At 35.4% G+C, this 17,507-nt stretch overlaps 1 protein-coding gene across 12 annotated transcripts in view; it reads left to right on the top strand.

Moving 5' to 3' along the window:
• Nucleotides 1–15,743, top strand: part of Phc3 (polyhomeotic homolog 3) — an 82,986-nt gene extending 67,243 nt beyond the window's left edge. For 7 of the 12 annotated variants that reach the window (XM_063227138.1, XM_063227132.1, XM_063227141.1 and 4 more), the window contains 2 exons: nucleotides 1,905–2,359; nucleotides 6,677–15,743. In XM_063227138.1, coding sequence (XP_063083208.1) covers nucleotides 1,905–2,359; nucleotides 6,677–6,831 — 610 coding nt within the window. In that variant the 3' untranslated portion in view covers nucleotides 6,832–15,743. The remainder of the gene's footprint in view (nucleotides 1–1,904; nucleotides 2,360–6,676) is intronic. The other 5 variants (XM_003463528.5, XM_063227140.1, XM_063227137.1 and 2 more) reach the window with 2 other exon arrangements.
• The last annotated feature ends 1,764 nt before the right edge of the window (nucleotides 15,744–17,507 follow it).

Here is a 17,507-nt window from a genome sequence, read left to right as displayed (position 1 = left end):
CTATCTCAAAAAAAAAAAAAAAAAAAAAAAAAAACCAAAACAAACAAACAAAAAAAGCTATATATATTTCTCTTTCTATAGCTTTTCAGAGGTTTCTTTAGATAGTCATCTCTTGCTCATCTTTCTAGGAAAACTCACTGAGGCCAACTCCTCCCAGCTACTTATATTTCAAATGGCCTTTGAGTTAAGAATGGTTTTAAATTTTTATAGATGATTACAAAAATAAAAAAGTAATATTTCACAACACATGAAAGTTATGTGACATGCAAATTTAAGTATCCGAAAACACTAGCATAGTCACAGTCTTTCAGTATTTTCTATGGCCATTTTCACACCGTGTTGACAGAGTTAACAGACTTGTGTGCCCCACAAAACCTAAAGTACTTACTATGTGGTCCTGAATAGGAAAAATTTGCTAAATCTTGTACCAGGGCTTTGGAACCTACTAAACAGCATTGGATTCTTTTAAACTACTGTCATGTCTTGTAAAAAATCTGTGTTAAAAAATACAGTACTAGATAGTCTCTTTGGATAAAAGTTTTTAAATCAATCTTAAAGAATTACATACTTCTGAATTTCCTGACTAGTGAAAGCAGTGAATTTCTTGTGTAACTTTTATGTTTTCACTCTTTTATTTTTTTCAGGGGGGTGTGGGATTGGGATTTAACCCATGGCCTTATACATGTTAGGCAAGAGCTCTACCCCTGAGCTATATTCCCAGCCCTTTCTGCTTTTATTTTGAGACAAGGTCTTGCTAAATTGTCCAGGCTGCGTGATCCACTTGGTTCATCTTCCTAAGTAGCTGGGATTACAGATGCTGCTATTATGCTCGGCTCACTCTTTAATTAGTAATGCTTGAGAAGTCTTTTTGCTAGGTGCATGAGATCTTCTCTCTGCTGTATCAGTTTCCTTTTTTAAAAAAATCTTTCTGCAGAAAATATTACTTGGGAAAATCAGTTTGAACAGACATTCTAAATATTTATTGCCAAAATTTTCTACTGGAACCTTGAATTTTTTTGTTGCTCTGAAAATTATTTATTCTCTGTATTTTGCAGAAAGTCTTTCACTGTTGTGCTGTAATCAAGAGAAAACATCAATACTTTATTATAGGTGTCCAGTATTATATTGCAGTATACATTACCATGTATACAGAGGCTATTTTTTACCTGTAGCATACATCAATCCATTGAACAATATAAATTTACTTAATGAGGTGTTTCAGCTTAAATCAAGTATATAACACCTATTGATTTATGGTAAGATTTTGGCATGATAGACAAAGAAAGGAAAAAGAGGCCTTTATTGTAGGCAAGGGAAGGACACATGCACCTTCAGGTGAGAACAAAGAAGTGGAAGTATTTTTATTAGTTCTGGCTGGGGGAGAAGTTTGGGAGGTGGGCAAAATGACATATCAACAGCCAATTGGAAGGAGCATCTATACGCACGAAAAAGGAAACAGATTCACTGGGGGCTGGGGGTGGTATGCTTGGGTAGTTGTGGAATCTTGAGCTTGAAGAGGGCTTTGCGCACATGCAAAAAGGGCTGGTTTATTTTGGAACTAGAAGGAGAACATAGAAGTTACTCTTAGATAAGTTGTTTTTCTGGGCCCAGTATCAAGTTGGGCAGATGTCATGTTAGAGATAGCTAAGCCCCAAGTTAGCAGAATCTTACCAATTTATAATTGCAAAGTTGTAATTAACTACTATGGTTTTTTTTTTTGTCTTTTTTGTTTTTATCGGTACCGGGGATTGAACTCACAACTGCCTGCTTGCAAGGAAGGTGCTTATGTCACTGAGCTAAATCCCCAGCCCCTACTATGTATTTTTAATATCTTTTAATATTAATATTAATATCTTTTAATATTTTTAATATCTTCTAATGTGCTTTTTCATTTGAATTTGTAGGTACAATGTTAGCTGTTCTAAAAAATTTGCACTTAGTCGTTGGAATCGAAAGCCTGATAATCAGAGTCTTGGGCATCGAGGCCGTCGTCCAAGTGGCCCTGAAGGGGCAGCAAGAGAACATATCCTTCGGCAGGTGTGTAGAAACCTTCTTCCATGTAAAATGCCCTTTTCAGAAATGCAAGGAAAGTACAAAGCTGTATTTTACTTGTACTGCGTCTTCCAGCTTCCAATTACTTATCCATCTGCAGAAGAAGACTTGGCTTCGCATGAAGATTCTGTGCCATCTGCTATGACAACTCGCCTGCGCAGACAGAGTGAGCGGGAAAGAGAACGCGAGCTTCGTGATGTAAGAATTAGAAAAATGCCTGAAAACAGTGATTTGCTGCCAGTTTCCCAGACAGAGCCATCTATATGGACAGTTGATGATGTCTGGGCCTTCATCCATTCTTTGCCTGGTATGTAATTCACCACCTTGACATTAATACTATTATTATACACCCATACTCTGTCTATACTTTTTGTACAAATAAGCTAGAGAAGTTCTGTGTATATGTCTAAGTTAAATGGCATTTGCTGTTGAAATGTTATCTGTTTTCTCTTGCGTACGATTCTGTCAGCACAACTGGGTGTTTTCTCATAACCCCCAAGTCGATAAAAACTGACTAATCTGCTTCTGCTGTGACATCCCAGCTGGGTGTCACACTTCTCTTCAGTCTGTTTTTCTTGAGAGGTTAGTAGAGAGATTGAATCAGATACTTCTTCTCTTCTGCTCTTCTATTTTTTTATTTCTTCTTTGTTCCTTACCCTTTAAAAAAAAATGAAGTAAGAGAGGTTCTATATATGTTTGTTCGTTTTGCTTTTACATTTTTGAAAGCTAATCAGCACCATATACAATATGGTTAAATTCTGGTTTTTTAAAAAAATACTCAAGTGGATGCCTTTAAGAGAAACTACAGTCTTCTAGTTCTTTTCAGTATATATCAAGAGCACTTATGAAATTCTATTTTTCAAGTAGACAGCTAAAATTCAGTTATGGTCATTCTGATACTAAGAGTAACCTTATTTATGTTTTCCTGTTCTGCTCTCATTTTGATGTTTTCATCCATTTAAAAGACAAAGTTCTTAATTTTAGCAATAATGGTGAACCTTTCAGAGCTTTCAGTGATACAAATAGCCTGCTGTAGCTTGTATACCACTTACAGATGATTTTGTGGTCAGTGATTTAGAGAACATTATATAGCATTAAAAGACTGCTTTATAATTCAGAATTGCTTGGTACTGATTGATTGATTGATTTTGGCATTGGGATCTGAACCCAGGACCTTATACTTGCCAAGGAGCCACTGAGCCATAACCTTGGCCCTTGACACTGATTTAGAGTCTGCTTAAATTTTTTCTTTGCCATTGACACTGATTTAGAGTCTGCTTAAATTTTTTCTTTGCCATTGAAATAGTATTTATTTTCAAATTTCTTTGACAAGCTAAATAATAAGCTTATTTTTGTGATCAGTTACCTGCCTTTCTCAAAGTTTTCTCTGAATAGTACCTGTAGCTTAAAGTAAATCTTATCCCCAAAATGCCTTAATCTTCATTTTTTCCTGGCCCCCTGACATTTGTAAATGTCCTTCTGACTTTCAATTCATTCAGTGCAGTTTATTTTCCTTACGTTGTCTTTTTCTCAAGCTTTATTCATGTGAACAAACTTAAAAAATTTTTAATCTCTTTTATATATTTTTTCCAATTAGGATAGACTTCCTTTCTTATTAGAGCATCTAAGGTTTTCTCTTCTCTTTGTATATAATCCCATCAGTCAGTCTGTTGGGACTCTCTTAGAGCTTATACGTGGTGCACTCACATCTCAGACCTCTTAGAAGAAAATGAAAAATTACTCTTATAACTTCTGGTGCATTAAAAAGTTTCTCTAGCCAGGCATGGCAATGCATGCCTGTCCTTCTGTATGCAGGAGGTTGAGGCAAGAGAATTGCATGAAACTGGCTTGAGCAGGTTAGCAAGTCAGTGTCTCAAAAAATAGCTAGGTGGGCAGGCCCTGGCTTCAGTCTTTACTATTAGTATAGGCAGATAGGCAGGCTGGCCAATTGCTATATACCACTGATATAGCTCAGTAGTAGCATGTCCCTGGGTTCAATCATTAGTACACACACACACGCACACACAAAAAGAACACATTACAGTTCTTTCCAATTAATTGAGGCTTATCTTCTTTAACTCTTCCTTGATATGGTGAACTGCCTTTTGTAAAAGTTTTTCTATATTTATTGATCTCTGAATCCACGGATTTGATTTCTCTATAGGCATATAAAGTACAGATCATTTTTTAAATGTACAAATATTTGCTGGTTTTTGTAATACTAGTTTAGGGGCTTGTGTATTCTATAGTACTGAGTGGCGAGTGATCCTTTTTAATTTTTTTATTTTTTGGTACGGGGAATTGAACTCACAACTTCACACTTGAAAGGCGGGCGCTTACACCGCTGAGCTAAATCCCCAGCCTGCAAGTGATCCTTTTATTGCTTTAGTGAGTTAGTTTTTGTGCAGGGTATGTTTGTTTTGAATTTAGCTTGAGAGGTAACTGGATACTTGCAAAGTTGAACTGACACCTGTGCACAAAGATCTGTCTACACCTATACTGCGGTTGGTACTGGTGAAGTGAAAGCCAGCCAAGCTGACTTCTTCAGTGGTGTATATTTTGTACATCTTGCTGGGGCTGTATTTTACAGATGTAGATGTTGATGTCAGAAACTCAAAGAACTTAGCTTCATGTGCCTTGAGCGTGTACATTTAAAAATTTTTCTCCACTGAAAACATTCTTGCTTTTGACCCTCCTCCAAAGAGTCATTTTATCATTTCCATACTATTGTATCTTTTTGTAGTTAGCTTAGGAAAGATGTAATCTAAAATTCTGAAGATACTGCATTCCTACTTAATCATGCTCTTTCCCAAAACATTTTTTGTTCATTGTCTTGTGAATACATTTAGTGTCCCATATAAGAAGACATCTCAAGAAGAATCTCACAATAAAGGAAAAAGAGCACAATTATGTTTTCCTCTTGGAGAACTCCTTTTTTCTACTCTCAAATGTAGCTCTTGCAGCCCTCATTACTTCTCATTGCTCCTGTTTGCTGAATCTTAGTAAGTCATGTCCTGTCTTCTTTCCTTTCCTGCTCTTACAAGTAAGACTGAAGAGAACATTAGTTCTTCCATAAAAAGAAGGATAAGTCACAGTTAGATGCAAGATTAGTCAGTTTTGTCTGCCCAGTTTTATTGAGAGCTACCTCTGGAAAAAGAAAAGGGACTTTTCTATGGTGAGTAGTACCATTTCATCTGTATAGTTTCTTTTATATGGTAAATAGACAAAACCACAAGTTTTATAAGGAAATGTCAAATTTTAAAGTCTGAGAAATTATTAAAAGAGGAAACAGTAAAGATAAAACTAAGAGAGGACACTGGAAAAAAAATAACCAAGAGAATAGATGGCTACTCAGGAATAGATGGCTGAACACAGGAAAAATCGTATGTCTTATAAACAGCGCTTCTGTAGATTAATTTTTGTTCATCATTTATTCACATATGTAGTCTTCTCTTATGTATCAATGAGAATACATAGTGTTTTGTGTTTGGTCCTAGGGTTATAAGAGAGATACTACTATTTTTTATAATCAGGAAGATTAGCAGTGGAAGGGGAAAATCATTCTAGTACAGTTGTGATATTCAAAGATGTATCATGATTCATATTTTTCCTTAGAATACTGAATACTATCCCACAGTGTATAGTTAATAAAACATGTAACAACTTAGGTTTTAGTCTTATATTCACTTTAAAAATGTTCTTGTTTCTTAGAAGGAAGCTTCCATGTTTTTGCATGCTGTCCTGTGTCAGCTCAAGTCACTTAATCCGTTTTTTTTTTTTCTTTTTTTTACTTCTAGTGGAAAAGTTACAGAATAAACTAGCTATATGCAAAAATTGTAGTAGACAGTAAAAACATCCTGAAGCATTCAGTTTAGACAGAAAGCTAAGATATTATTTGGCTGGAGATTAGCCTGCAAGCTCATAATTTCAGTGAAAATCTGTTTTCTTGAAAAATGGAGATAAGATCAGTGATAGATTTGCATTGAAAATTACAAATTGAGCAGTATAATACATTTAGCAACACTGCAATGATACTGCAGTTTTTTGAGGCAAGTTCTATGTAGTTCAGACTGGCTTTGAATACTGTAGTCAGTATAAAAAATGTTTTAGCTGTAGCTAGCAATAAAGGTCATAAATTAAAATATAAATGATAATGAAAATAGTACTCTAATACTTGAGAAAATATTTCCAGATTGTTATTTATGTGGCAGAGCATTATATTGTATTTCTCTGTGCCTATATGCAAAGAACATGTCAAAGATACGTTTAGTAAGTATAACTGGTTAACCCAAATCTGCATGTGTGGCATGCTTTGAGGTGACACCATAGTCCTTTTTGTAAAGTAAATGTTATGTATAGATGGATTGCTGTACATTTTTACCTCTATTTCTACAATACTATTTTTAGAGCTAGACTTCTAAGTAGATTGTTGGACCTTGATTTCAAATTCTTATTTTCAGAATGCTAACAAATAGTTCAAATGAACCCTAGAATACTATAAGTAAATTTCACTTGTTTTTCAGCTTATATTTCACATTCTCAGATCCAATGAGAACATAAATAGACTGTTAGAAGTAATGTCTGTTTGTCTAATTCTAATTTCCTTCTTCTGATTAAATTCAAGGCTGCCAGGATATTGCAGATGAGTTCAGAGCACAAGAGATTGATGGACAGGCCCTTCTCTTACTAAAAGAAGACCATCTCATGAGTGCAATGAATATCAAGTTAGGCCCAGCCCTAAAGATCTGTGCACGGATCAACTCTCTGAAAGAGTCTTAACAGGAACATGGGCCTTTTAAACAACACCAGTTTTACTCTTCTTAAGCAGACTCATAAGGTAAAGGCCTAATCTGGCCTAAAATATTACACTTACTATAGTGGATGGCCAAGCACATTGAGATCTCCACATCAAATGCTGACATTTCTTCTACAGAAAAAATCATTGTACATTTTCATAATTAGCCAACATTGGTGAAATTAATTTTACAGTTCACATGCAACATTGAAAGACTTGATATAGAGGGCCATGGTATTTTTTCAAAGAAACATGTTATACTAGATAATTTTTTTAAAGTGATTTTTATCATTAATATAAAGGATCCTTTTGAATGTAATTTAATGATTCACATTTCTTTTGATTGTTTTCTTGTACATTTTTGTACCCTATTAATTTTCTACAAATTGTCATAGAGATATTAAATAATTTAGGAGTCCAGTCACAGAATCATCTATAATGAATTATCAGTTTAAATTTAAAAATCCTATCTTTTGGGTAAATACTTTGTCTCTACAAAAATATTGTATGGTACCATGAATAATACTGATCTGGAGATCAAGAGTCTGTTTCAGACTTAAGAATTTGGCTTGAGTCACAAAATTACTTTTCCTCTCAGTTTTTCTACTTTAGAGCAGTATTTCTTAATGGAGGACAGTTTTGTTCACCAGAGGACATTTGGAAATATCCGGAAATACTTTGGTTGTCACAGCTTGATGCTGCTCCTCCTGTCCAGGAGGAGGAAGCCAGAGACATTCTCACGTATCCCACAGTGTACAGGACAGCCCTCCATTGCAAGGAACTGTCCGATCCAAATGCCAGCAGTGCCAAGGCTGAGAAACGGATGAGGAAGGGATGGTATATGTTACTTTTTTTCACCCAAAGGGAGATGTGAAAGATGGGCATAAGAAATACATAAATAATGGGAGTATTATTCAGAGTATTAATGTTCTGAAGTATTTTTCCAAATGTATTACATATAGACAAAGGGGAGAAAACATAAAATTGGCCTAAAAATAAAGACTAGCTTTGAAGTAATTTGACCCTCAGTACTGAATCATACTATCTTTCATATTTCTGTGCTCCTTTGCACTGAAGCATAATACATTATACTGATAATCCATTGTATCTTTTCTGGTAACAGAAGTTTGCAGTGGATGTGTGATTGCTCTTTGGATTTTGTTTTCTAATATTGAATATGCCGAATCTAGCTAGAATGCATAGTCCTTTTTTCTTTACTGACTCTTTGCATGCTTCCTGCAAAGCACTTGCTGAGTGATTTCTCGTTCATTATCTAATTTAAAAATTTTTTTACTTTACGAACAATTTTTTATAGAATTGTGACACTAAAAATGTGAGAGTACTAAGAGCTTTATAGTCCTGAATATCAAGTTTTTGAGATTACAAAGGCTTTGTTCTAATCATTTCTTGTATCTTTATCACATGATTGAGATATTTTAATAATTGAAGGAACACACACTGATATTTGGCCACAGAAACTCAGTAAAGGAAGGCCTAAAGGAGTCTGTGAGTTTCTGTCATTTTCACTGCTCTTTTCCAAAAGATTTTGTTGAGCTAGTAGAAAATCAAAGATGTCACTAAAGACATCACAGATGTTTATCTTTTGGCTTTGTGTACATTAGAAAATGTTGATTATTTTTATACAAAATACAGCGGGTAATTTTTTTAATCTTTAGATGCCTCTTGTTTGAATGTATGCTTTGTGGGATTCTTTGTGTAGTAATGTTTTTAAAAATGCTGTTTATTGATAGTCATGTGTAGGATTAGAATATGTAATATAAGGCTCATGTTCCAGACCCACAATAGCTTGTAGTCTATGTTATATATTTCTTTGTATTACATTTTTAATTACTGGATTAAAGTCTTAAGGAAAGGTAGTACTCTATAACCAGTTTTCATTTATTAGTAAACATGAGGTTAAAATTACAATTTCAGAACACATAGGGTAAGCAGTAGTAAGATTGCCCACTGGATGTGAAGGAGGAGGCACAGAGGAAAATCTTCCCTGGAATTAAAACTTTATTGTTGGTAACACTGAATATTCAGGGATAGACTCCCCTAGCAATAATGATTCTCTCTTTACTATTTTATCTGTAGCCTTTAAGGTGTTAACTCTGAATCATCTTGGAAGTTTTCCTTTTTTTACTTCCTGTACTAATAGCAGTTTTTCTGTATGTAAGCACCTGTGCCAAGCACTGTGTTAAATATTGAGAAGAAACTCAGCAGAGGGATTTCAATTGGATTCCTTGTAGTTCTAAATCTTAAAACTAGTCTGATCTTCTATTGTCCTCATTCATAACATACTCAGAAAACACACTTTTAAAGTTAATTGTTTTCTGTAGAAGTGGCTCATTTACTGTCCTCTGGTAGTTCTACCAGTGATGCATCTGTATGTGTCTAGATGATGTAATCACCTTAATTTCAAAGCTTCATTTACAGATAATGGATATATATATATATATGTAACACTGGCTGTCCATCTTCTGAGCTTTGAGCCATTTCAGTATGATGTAGGTAGGAAGAGTGCTACTATTTCATTTCCTTTTGCATTATTAAATGTTTTAGGACTGGGAAAAAAGAATAACAAGCGGATAGTAACAAGCAGATGGGAGGTATTTGTAATTTTGCTACCTGTGTTTGCATTTTCTATAAACTGTTGCACTCTTTTCCTGTTGAGGAGAAGATGATAATTTTTATTTGCTTTAAGCTTTATATTCCTAGAAAACTAAACAAACTGAGAGCTTGTTTGTAAAATTATTTTTGTATGACATTACTGTATATCAATCCTTGCATAGACATGTGTTAGACACAGCTTTGATATAATCAGTATAGCATGAGACAGACTACTGTCCAAAACCTGTCATGTTTCTAGTGGCATATAACTCTTTTTGTTTGGAATCCTCTAAACAGAATTTCTTTTAGGTCTTTGTTGAAGGGGTGTCATCTAGGAGCAGAGAAGGCAGGACATGAGGAGAGAAGTATTAGTGATTGAGAATGGAAATGAGACAGACTTTTGTTAATTTAGCTCACTTCAACACTGAAAAACTTTCTGCACTTTTAATTTTGATATTCACATTTTACATAGCTTAAAATAGAAATTTTTTTAGGTTATCCCATTGTGTATTTTTGTTTCCTACTATGTTGAAATACATAGAACCGTATGAAACAAGTATTATTGTGACTATGCTTTGCATAACTTTTCACATAGTTTTTTTTCCACGTATTAAGTGTAAAATTAAAATCAGACATCTGTTCAGAAATACAAATCTTGGATTGACATTGTCATGGTGCCCCCTCATTGTTTCTTCAGTTATATATTTTAAAGTTCAGTGTATACGTTTGCAGAGTTTTGGTACCCCCATGGCATAAGTATGTAGGGAAGCAATAGTCCTACAATATTAGGCTGTGTTTTCATGTGTATAAACAGTTTTGGAAAGAGTAAATGATTACAGATGTATGTTAACAAAGCCGACCTTAGAGCTCTGTCCAGTAGATGAAATCTATTGGCACTGTGAGTTAGCTAATGCCATTAAAGGCTTTACCTCATTTGCTCCTCTAAAGTTGCTTTTTGCTTCCAAAAGTACATTAAAACTTCTCTTCTTTGAGAAATCTTTGAAATTTCTGGAGATTTTGTAACGAGACTAATTTTACAGAGGGAGGCAGCCTCAGCAGCTTTTCTAATACTGTATTTGCAGCCACGTTTCAGTGACATCTTTGAGCAGTAGAAACTGGCCCTGCTTTGCACATGTTTGCTCAGCCTGTTTCTTGTGTACCATGTATATAACTAACTAACTTTTGGAAGGGTTTCTGGGAGGAAAAGTGGGAATTAGAGAAGACAAAAAGTATTCCAGACCCAAGAGGAGAGCACAGTTAATTAAGTAAAATCATTAGTATATATATGACCTTTATCAGCAGTGCAACATAATTACAGTTGTTTGGTTCCCGTTATGGTAATATACAAGTTTAGGATCTGTGTTTGGTGGTGCTGGGAATTGAATCCATGACCTTGCACTCAATTCCTGAACTATACACCTAGCCCCTATAATTTGTCAAGATTTACCTGGATAAAATGTATTCTTTTACTCCCTGAACACTGACCCTGACCTTAGAAGCACAGATATTAGTAGTACCAGTAACACATAAATTAGTGATACTTTAATTTTAGAATATGACAGCTATTATAATTGGAGGATATTTGTCAAAAACTTAAAGGCCACTTTCAGGTACCACATTTGGACCTACTATATAGAATATAATAAAGTCATTTTAAAATAGTATTTTGTTAGATTGTGTCTTAGTCTAAGGATTGGGTGACTAAACGTTTAGGGAGTCTCTGCTATCCCAGTTTCCGTAAACACAAGCATACCTCTCTTGGGTGAAAGTAGTATGGATCATAACATGAATGGTGTAACCCATGTTCACCAATGCTGGTATTCTAGAATATTCAGTTTCATCTCAGGAGACTGATTCAGTGTAGGTAAGCACAAAGACAGTGTTGGGGAGAATTAACATACCATATTACTAAAAAGAAAACTAAGTTGTACATCTTTTAAAAATTGGGGAGATACCTTCTTTTTTTAGAAATGTATAAAATGTATCACCATATAGTGGTTCCTTCATACCAGTGATACAAGCCATTTTTTCAAAAGAATGTTTACTTTCATTAGCAAAGATTTCCAAAGTTTGCATTTTGTAGCACCTATTTAATTTAGAATTCTGCCATGACGAAGGAGCCTTTTAAGGCACTGATGTAATTATTAGCGTCCTGTTCCAGAGGGCAGTCTGGCAAGTCCGTGCCCCCTTTGCGTTTGCAGGGCAGCCTCTCTGGACAAGGGCTCCCCCTGCTGCCTGTACAGCCCTGGTCTTGCATGGAACCTTTGGGGAAGTGTTTGCCACAAACTTTCCCTCCTTTTCATAGCCCGCAAACATTAATCGTATTAAAGCTGATGATTTTAATCAGAAAAGAGGTGCAAAGTGAATGTTTGGCTAAAGCTTTGTTAGAAAAAACTTTTGCCTGTCCAAAAGTACTGTTGCTCTGAGTAGTATGAGTAGTGTTCAGTTTGAATTTATTTAGGAAGAAAAAAATGTTTAAAAGAAGTCTAGAAATATTAATTTGGAAAAAAGTAGTATAATTTAAAACACTTGTTGCCAAGAATATAGCTTGGTGGCATAAGTACCTGGCAAGCATAAGGTCCTGAGTTTGATTCCCAGTACCAGAAAAAAAAAATTTAAACATTTGTAATGCTAGCATGGTATATAGTGTCAATTAAGAATGTAGTAAATCCTTTGAAGCCACCCAAATTAAAATCTAGCCATCATTTTAAGGAGCAGCCATCATTTACTGCTTAAAGGTTGTACTTCATGAATTACTCTCTATTCATGTTTGTGAAGCATTAACAAGTGAAAAATTCAGTGTTTTGAGAGGGTGATGGACATTGTAGCCATCATTGAAAGAAACATCAACCTGTCTTACTATTGTATTTTGTTGTGTTTTGGAGACAGAGTGTCACTTCTGTAGTTCAGGCTGGCTTTGAACTCAGTACATAGTCTAGACTAGCCTTGAATTTGTGGCAATCCTCCTGCCTAAGCCTAAATACTGGGATTATAGGTGTGTGTCACCATACCTAGCCTTTAACATAGTTTAGTAAGAAGGAAATGTTTCATCTTGGACCAAGTAAAACAAAATGTCCAGTGCTTAAAATCTTTACAGTGCTTGTCTTAAAAATACTCCTTTTCTTCGTTTGGGTATTTTAAAAATGAGTAAGTAATCTGTCAGTAGTGAGTACCAGGTAGTCTCATTGAACGACCGTGATGAGTGAAGATAAAGCACACTAAACTGGAGACTGAGTTTTCACCTCAAGTTGGTTAACTAGTAGTGTGTGACACTTCGGGCAGTTATGTACAGTAATCTTCTAAATGTGCGGTATTGGACCTGCACATTGTGGCTTATAAAGCCTGGTTAAGGTCTCTCCCAGCCCTACAGTTTGCTAGGCCACATAATAGAGTATTTTAAAAGTTGCTCTGTTCTATTTGGCTGTTTAATGGTTCATTTTATACTTTAAGACCATTTCCCAGGTCACTTTACAGTATTTATTCTCTTAAGGATTGAGGTACACAATTATAGATAAGCAAACGAGGACCTTTTCCTAAATACTTAACCATGGAACACGTTAGTATTGTCATTCATACAGTTAAAGACAGCCATTTAGCAAACCACTGAATGTTCATATCATGTGTGGTATATACAACTAAGAAACTAACAAGTAAAATCTTCCCCCCAAAAAATCATCATGGCTCAAATAAAACACTTTTTTGGGTCTTTTTGAGACAAGCTTTCACTATGCAGTTCAGGCTGGCCTTGAACTCACTTTGTAGCCCAGGCTGGCCTCGAACATGCAGCAATCCTCCTCCCTCAGCCTCCTGAGTGCTGGGATTATAGGTGTGCACCATCAACATCCAGCATAATGATTAATACTTATGAATGGACTACATCTGGAATTGAGAGGGAATGTTTTCTGCATTCGGTAAAAAACTAGATCAGATGACAGTCACACCGTAATTGCTACAACACATTTCATATACTAACATCAATTGGCCATATACCTGATAGATTACAAAATTAAGAGCACTTAACATTAACAACTTACATTTTGAAACTCCAGTATTCCATAGGGTTATTTTGACCCTGTATGTTTCAGAGTTGCTGATGGACAGGGTGGGTGACAGGATAGAAATCAATGCTGATTTATTGTACATTTTTAACTGCTAAACCTTTATACCCATTATTGGCAATGTAGCAGTTTTTGAAAGCTGAAAAATCTCAAAGGAAGTCACCAAAATAGGCTTTTGTGATTAAACACAAATTTTATTGTACTATAAAAGAGTCACCTTTTAAAGTTATGTAAGAATCAGAAAGTATATACATTGCATAAAACAAGGGTGCCCATTAAAATGCAGAACTGTTAAAACCATTTGCTTGACTTGACAAGTATTTGGGGAGTAAACATTGAAAGGATCAATTTTTAATTGAGTAAAATTCCTTTATCATTTTAGGATTTGAAATCACGTAATTCTAGCTTTAAATATCCATCAGTTGATACTAACATTCTTCATGAAAATATATTTTAAAACTTTTACATTTAGTTGCGGTTTGAAGCAAGAAAACATCTAAGTGTTGGAAGACATTAACATCCAAATTGCCAGATCCAAATTGCTGCATTTTATAAATTGTTCCATCATACTGATGAAAAATTACCTTTAATGTGTTTTAATTTTTAAAGTGTACTTATTTTTTGAATACTTTATGCTGTTAATGTTACTTTTTTGGTATATGTATTTTTAAATTTTAAAACTTTTAAAAAGGTGGTAATTTGGGATATATAATTTCCAAGTTGTTTTTGACTGAAATTTCAGTCACCTCATTTAAATGACTTGTGTTTTTGTTTTTTGCAAGGGGAAAAAGTGAGTTCCAAAAACTATCCCCCAGCAGAGGATTATGCTTATATTACAGGTGGGATGTAGTGGACAGCAGTGTACAGGCACAAATACTGACAGGAGTGAAAAGCTGTGAGGTGTCATCAGAAATTACGGTGACACTAGTTTGTCACGTTAAAGATACTTGGCCATTAATTCCCCTCACACTGCCCTTCCTCACTCCAGACACACTTAGCCCGTCCTTCTTGCCACTTTCCGAAGCAGTTCCGGAAGTCCCTTGTCGTGAGTGTTTTTAGTTGCACTGTGTGGCTGCCGCGGACTCACTTAAATGTTCCCTTCTCATGTTCATTTTGACTTTGGGAACGAGCTGGAAGTCACACGGTGCCAGATCCGGTAAGTAAGGTGAATGTGGACACACCATACTCTTTTCACCAGCCTGGCTCTCTGTCGGGTAGCACCCAGTGGCCGCGCTCACCTGACTTTGATACCTCGGAAAACACAAAAGAGCACACCCTGAAGTGCTGCAGAAAGTAGCAGAAATGCTGGGATAAGTGGGTCTGAAGGGAGGGGGATTGATGGCAGTGTCTTTCATTGTAATAAATTTTTAAAAATTTAAGTATTCACCATGTATTTCAATCATGCCTTGTATTTCAGCCTTAAGTAAATTAGAATTTGTCTTTTTGCTTTAAAAACTTTTGTTAGCAAAGGCAAGTTGTTGCAGTGAGCTCTATCAAATTTTTGACATTTCAAGCACATCTGCTTTTTAAAATTCCTTTTGGTTCCTCCCATTGTTCTAAAATAGAGAGGACTTTCATGTAATTAAGCCTCAACGATGATCCACTCAGCATAAACCAATCATCACCAAGGGAAAGAACGTTACCTTTACAAAAAACAAAATGCTAGGATTATATAGAAATGTATTCTTTACATGAATACTGTATTAGAATCCTCCTCACAGGAAATGAAATAGTTTTTGCACTCTTTGCATTAGAATTCCTAGACTGTTCTCTATAGCTACAGTTTAAAAATGTATAGCCTGAAAATGAAGTTAATTTTGTGTTATAAGAGCACACTAAGATTTATGTAAAAAGTCTTCATTTGGTGTATTTTTTTTTTTTTTAAAAAAGCACTTTCATGTTAACAAATAGCATGGTTATGAATTTTAGATTTTCCTATTTGTTGTGTCTATTCAGTGAAGTAAAACTGAAATTCAATGTTGTTGATGACGTTAACTATCAGATGAAAGCACCTTACGCTCTGCTGCTTAAATTTGCTTGTAATTGCACCTTTGTTACCTGCACATTTTCACATAGAATATTGTTGTGACATTGCTTTGTGTGGGTCTGGATGGAAAACTAGTGGGCCTACAGAATCATTTATTTATATTGTTTATATTACAATAATATATTGTAGACCAGTTGTAAGTTCATTTACAAATAAAGCCTCTTCCATTTGGCTGGTCTATTGAATTTTTTTCCTTTAAGTTTATGAGATGTGGGGAAATAGAAACAAAAAGCTTAATGAGGGATTTGAAATAGTTACAAGTTTTCCTGGGTTAAAATCCACAAAGTGTGTAAGTTGCTATTAATCAAGCTCAGTATGTTTAAAAATATTTCATTTCCACAGTCTGCCAGTTGGAAGATAAGGCATTCAGAGGAATGTTAATTTGTTAACTTGTTAATTTGACTAGAGGTTTATTTCTACTGAACTTTGGACACAGTTGGCTATTTTTTTATAGAACAGTATGATGTTTTTGTTTCATTTTTAAATATGGTACTATGCAGTGCAGTGAATAGTTCTCTTCCTTGGACTGCCTTCTGTTTATCAGATCTTGGTGACAGGAGTGGCCACATGATTCAAGTCAGACCTGGGGTTTTGTACCTAAAGAGGTGCTTTGAATTGGAATAATGAAAGAACTGGGCTCTTGGCAGCCAGAAGGGCCATCCTGTTGTCAAAGAAAACCTGACATCATTTTTACCACAGCACTTCCAATGTCCAGCTGTCCAATGTCATTTCAACCTGAGAAGAGCTCAGGTTGGGTTTGTATTTCAGGCAGAATACCCCTTATCTGAAATGCTTATACCATAAATTTTCAGATCTCAGGTTTCCAGATTTTGGAGTATGTGTATAAACTTTACCATGGATGGAACTAACAATAAAGAGCACTGTATCACAATGGTAAAAAGCACACACTCAGAGGCCAGCCTTCCAAGTTTGAATCTCCCCTTTTCAACGGCAATCCCTAGCTGTGTACCACACAGTGAGTTTAATTTTGAAGTTTTAATTTCCTTATTTAGGAATCTTCCCATGACATACTGGATTCATTTTCAGTTATATGTTACATACTTGCATACTAGTAGTTTATCACACTGTAGAAGTAGGGTTTGTTAGCTGTGAAGCTATTGAGATTTGAAGCTGGGTAATTTTTTGTAGGAGGTAAGAGGAAGATAGTAATACTATTATGAAAGTTATGAGGATTAAATCAATTGGTGGGTGTAAAATAAAGTGTTTAGCACAAATAACAGTGCCTGGCCTATGTCTTTGCTATTATTTGGGCTCCATTACTTATAATAAAATAATGGAAAGTTATTTGTGGATCATGAACTCAAGTTTTGTGGGTCCAAAAATGATGTTATGAATACTTGTATACATGTGAGGACAAGTACTATGACATAACATACTTAGGTACATAATTGGGCATTACAAAAGCATCTTGTTTCTGAGACAGTCTCATTGTGTTGTACAGGCTGGCTTCAAACTGTGACCCTCTTGCCTCAGCCTCTCAAGTGCTGGGGTTATGGGTGTATACTATCAAACCAGGCAAAAACCCGTATCTTACTATAAACAAAAGCCACCAGAGATGGGCATGGTGGCACACACCTGCAGTCCAGCTACCTGGGAGGCTAAGGCAGGAGGATCACAAGTTCAAGTACAGCCAAAGTTCAGTAAGACCTTGTCTCAAAAATTAAAAAGGGCTGTGGATGTAGCTCAAGTGTGAAGGCCTGGGTTCAACCTCCAGGATCACAAAACCGAAACACTAGTTCTGAAAGTGCTTGTTTTAGGGTTACACATTTTAGTATCTGTAAATGGTGATTAGAATACCTACACAACTTAATTCATAAATTAAGACCAGATTATTGGAGAAGCTAACCACTGGAGTGAATTGGTCAAGTTTATACACATGCTCCAATTATGACCAGATTGTGACCAGGCTGTTCTGCCACTC

Source organism: Cavia porcellus, unplaced genomic scaffold (genome assembly GCF_034190915.1).
Source record: "Cavia porcellus strain 051 isolate PalLab524CR breed Dunkin Hartley unplaced genomic scaffold, mCavPor4.1 scaffold_17, whole genome shotgun sequence".
Classification (NCBI taxonomy): domain Eukaryota; kingdom Metazoa; phylum Chordata; class Mammalia; order Rodentia; family Caviidae; genus Cavia; species Cavia porcellus.
Note: the sequence above shows the minus strand (reverse complement) of the source record. Positions and strands in the feature narration are given on the sequence as shown.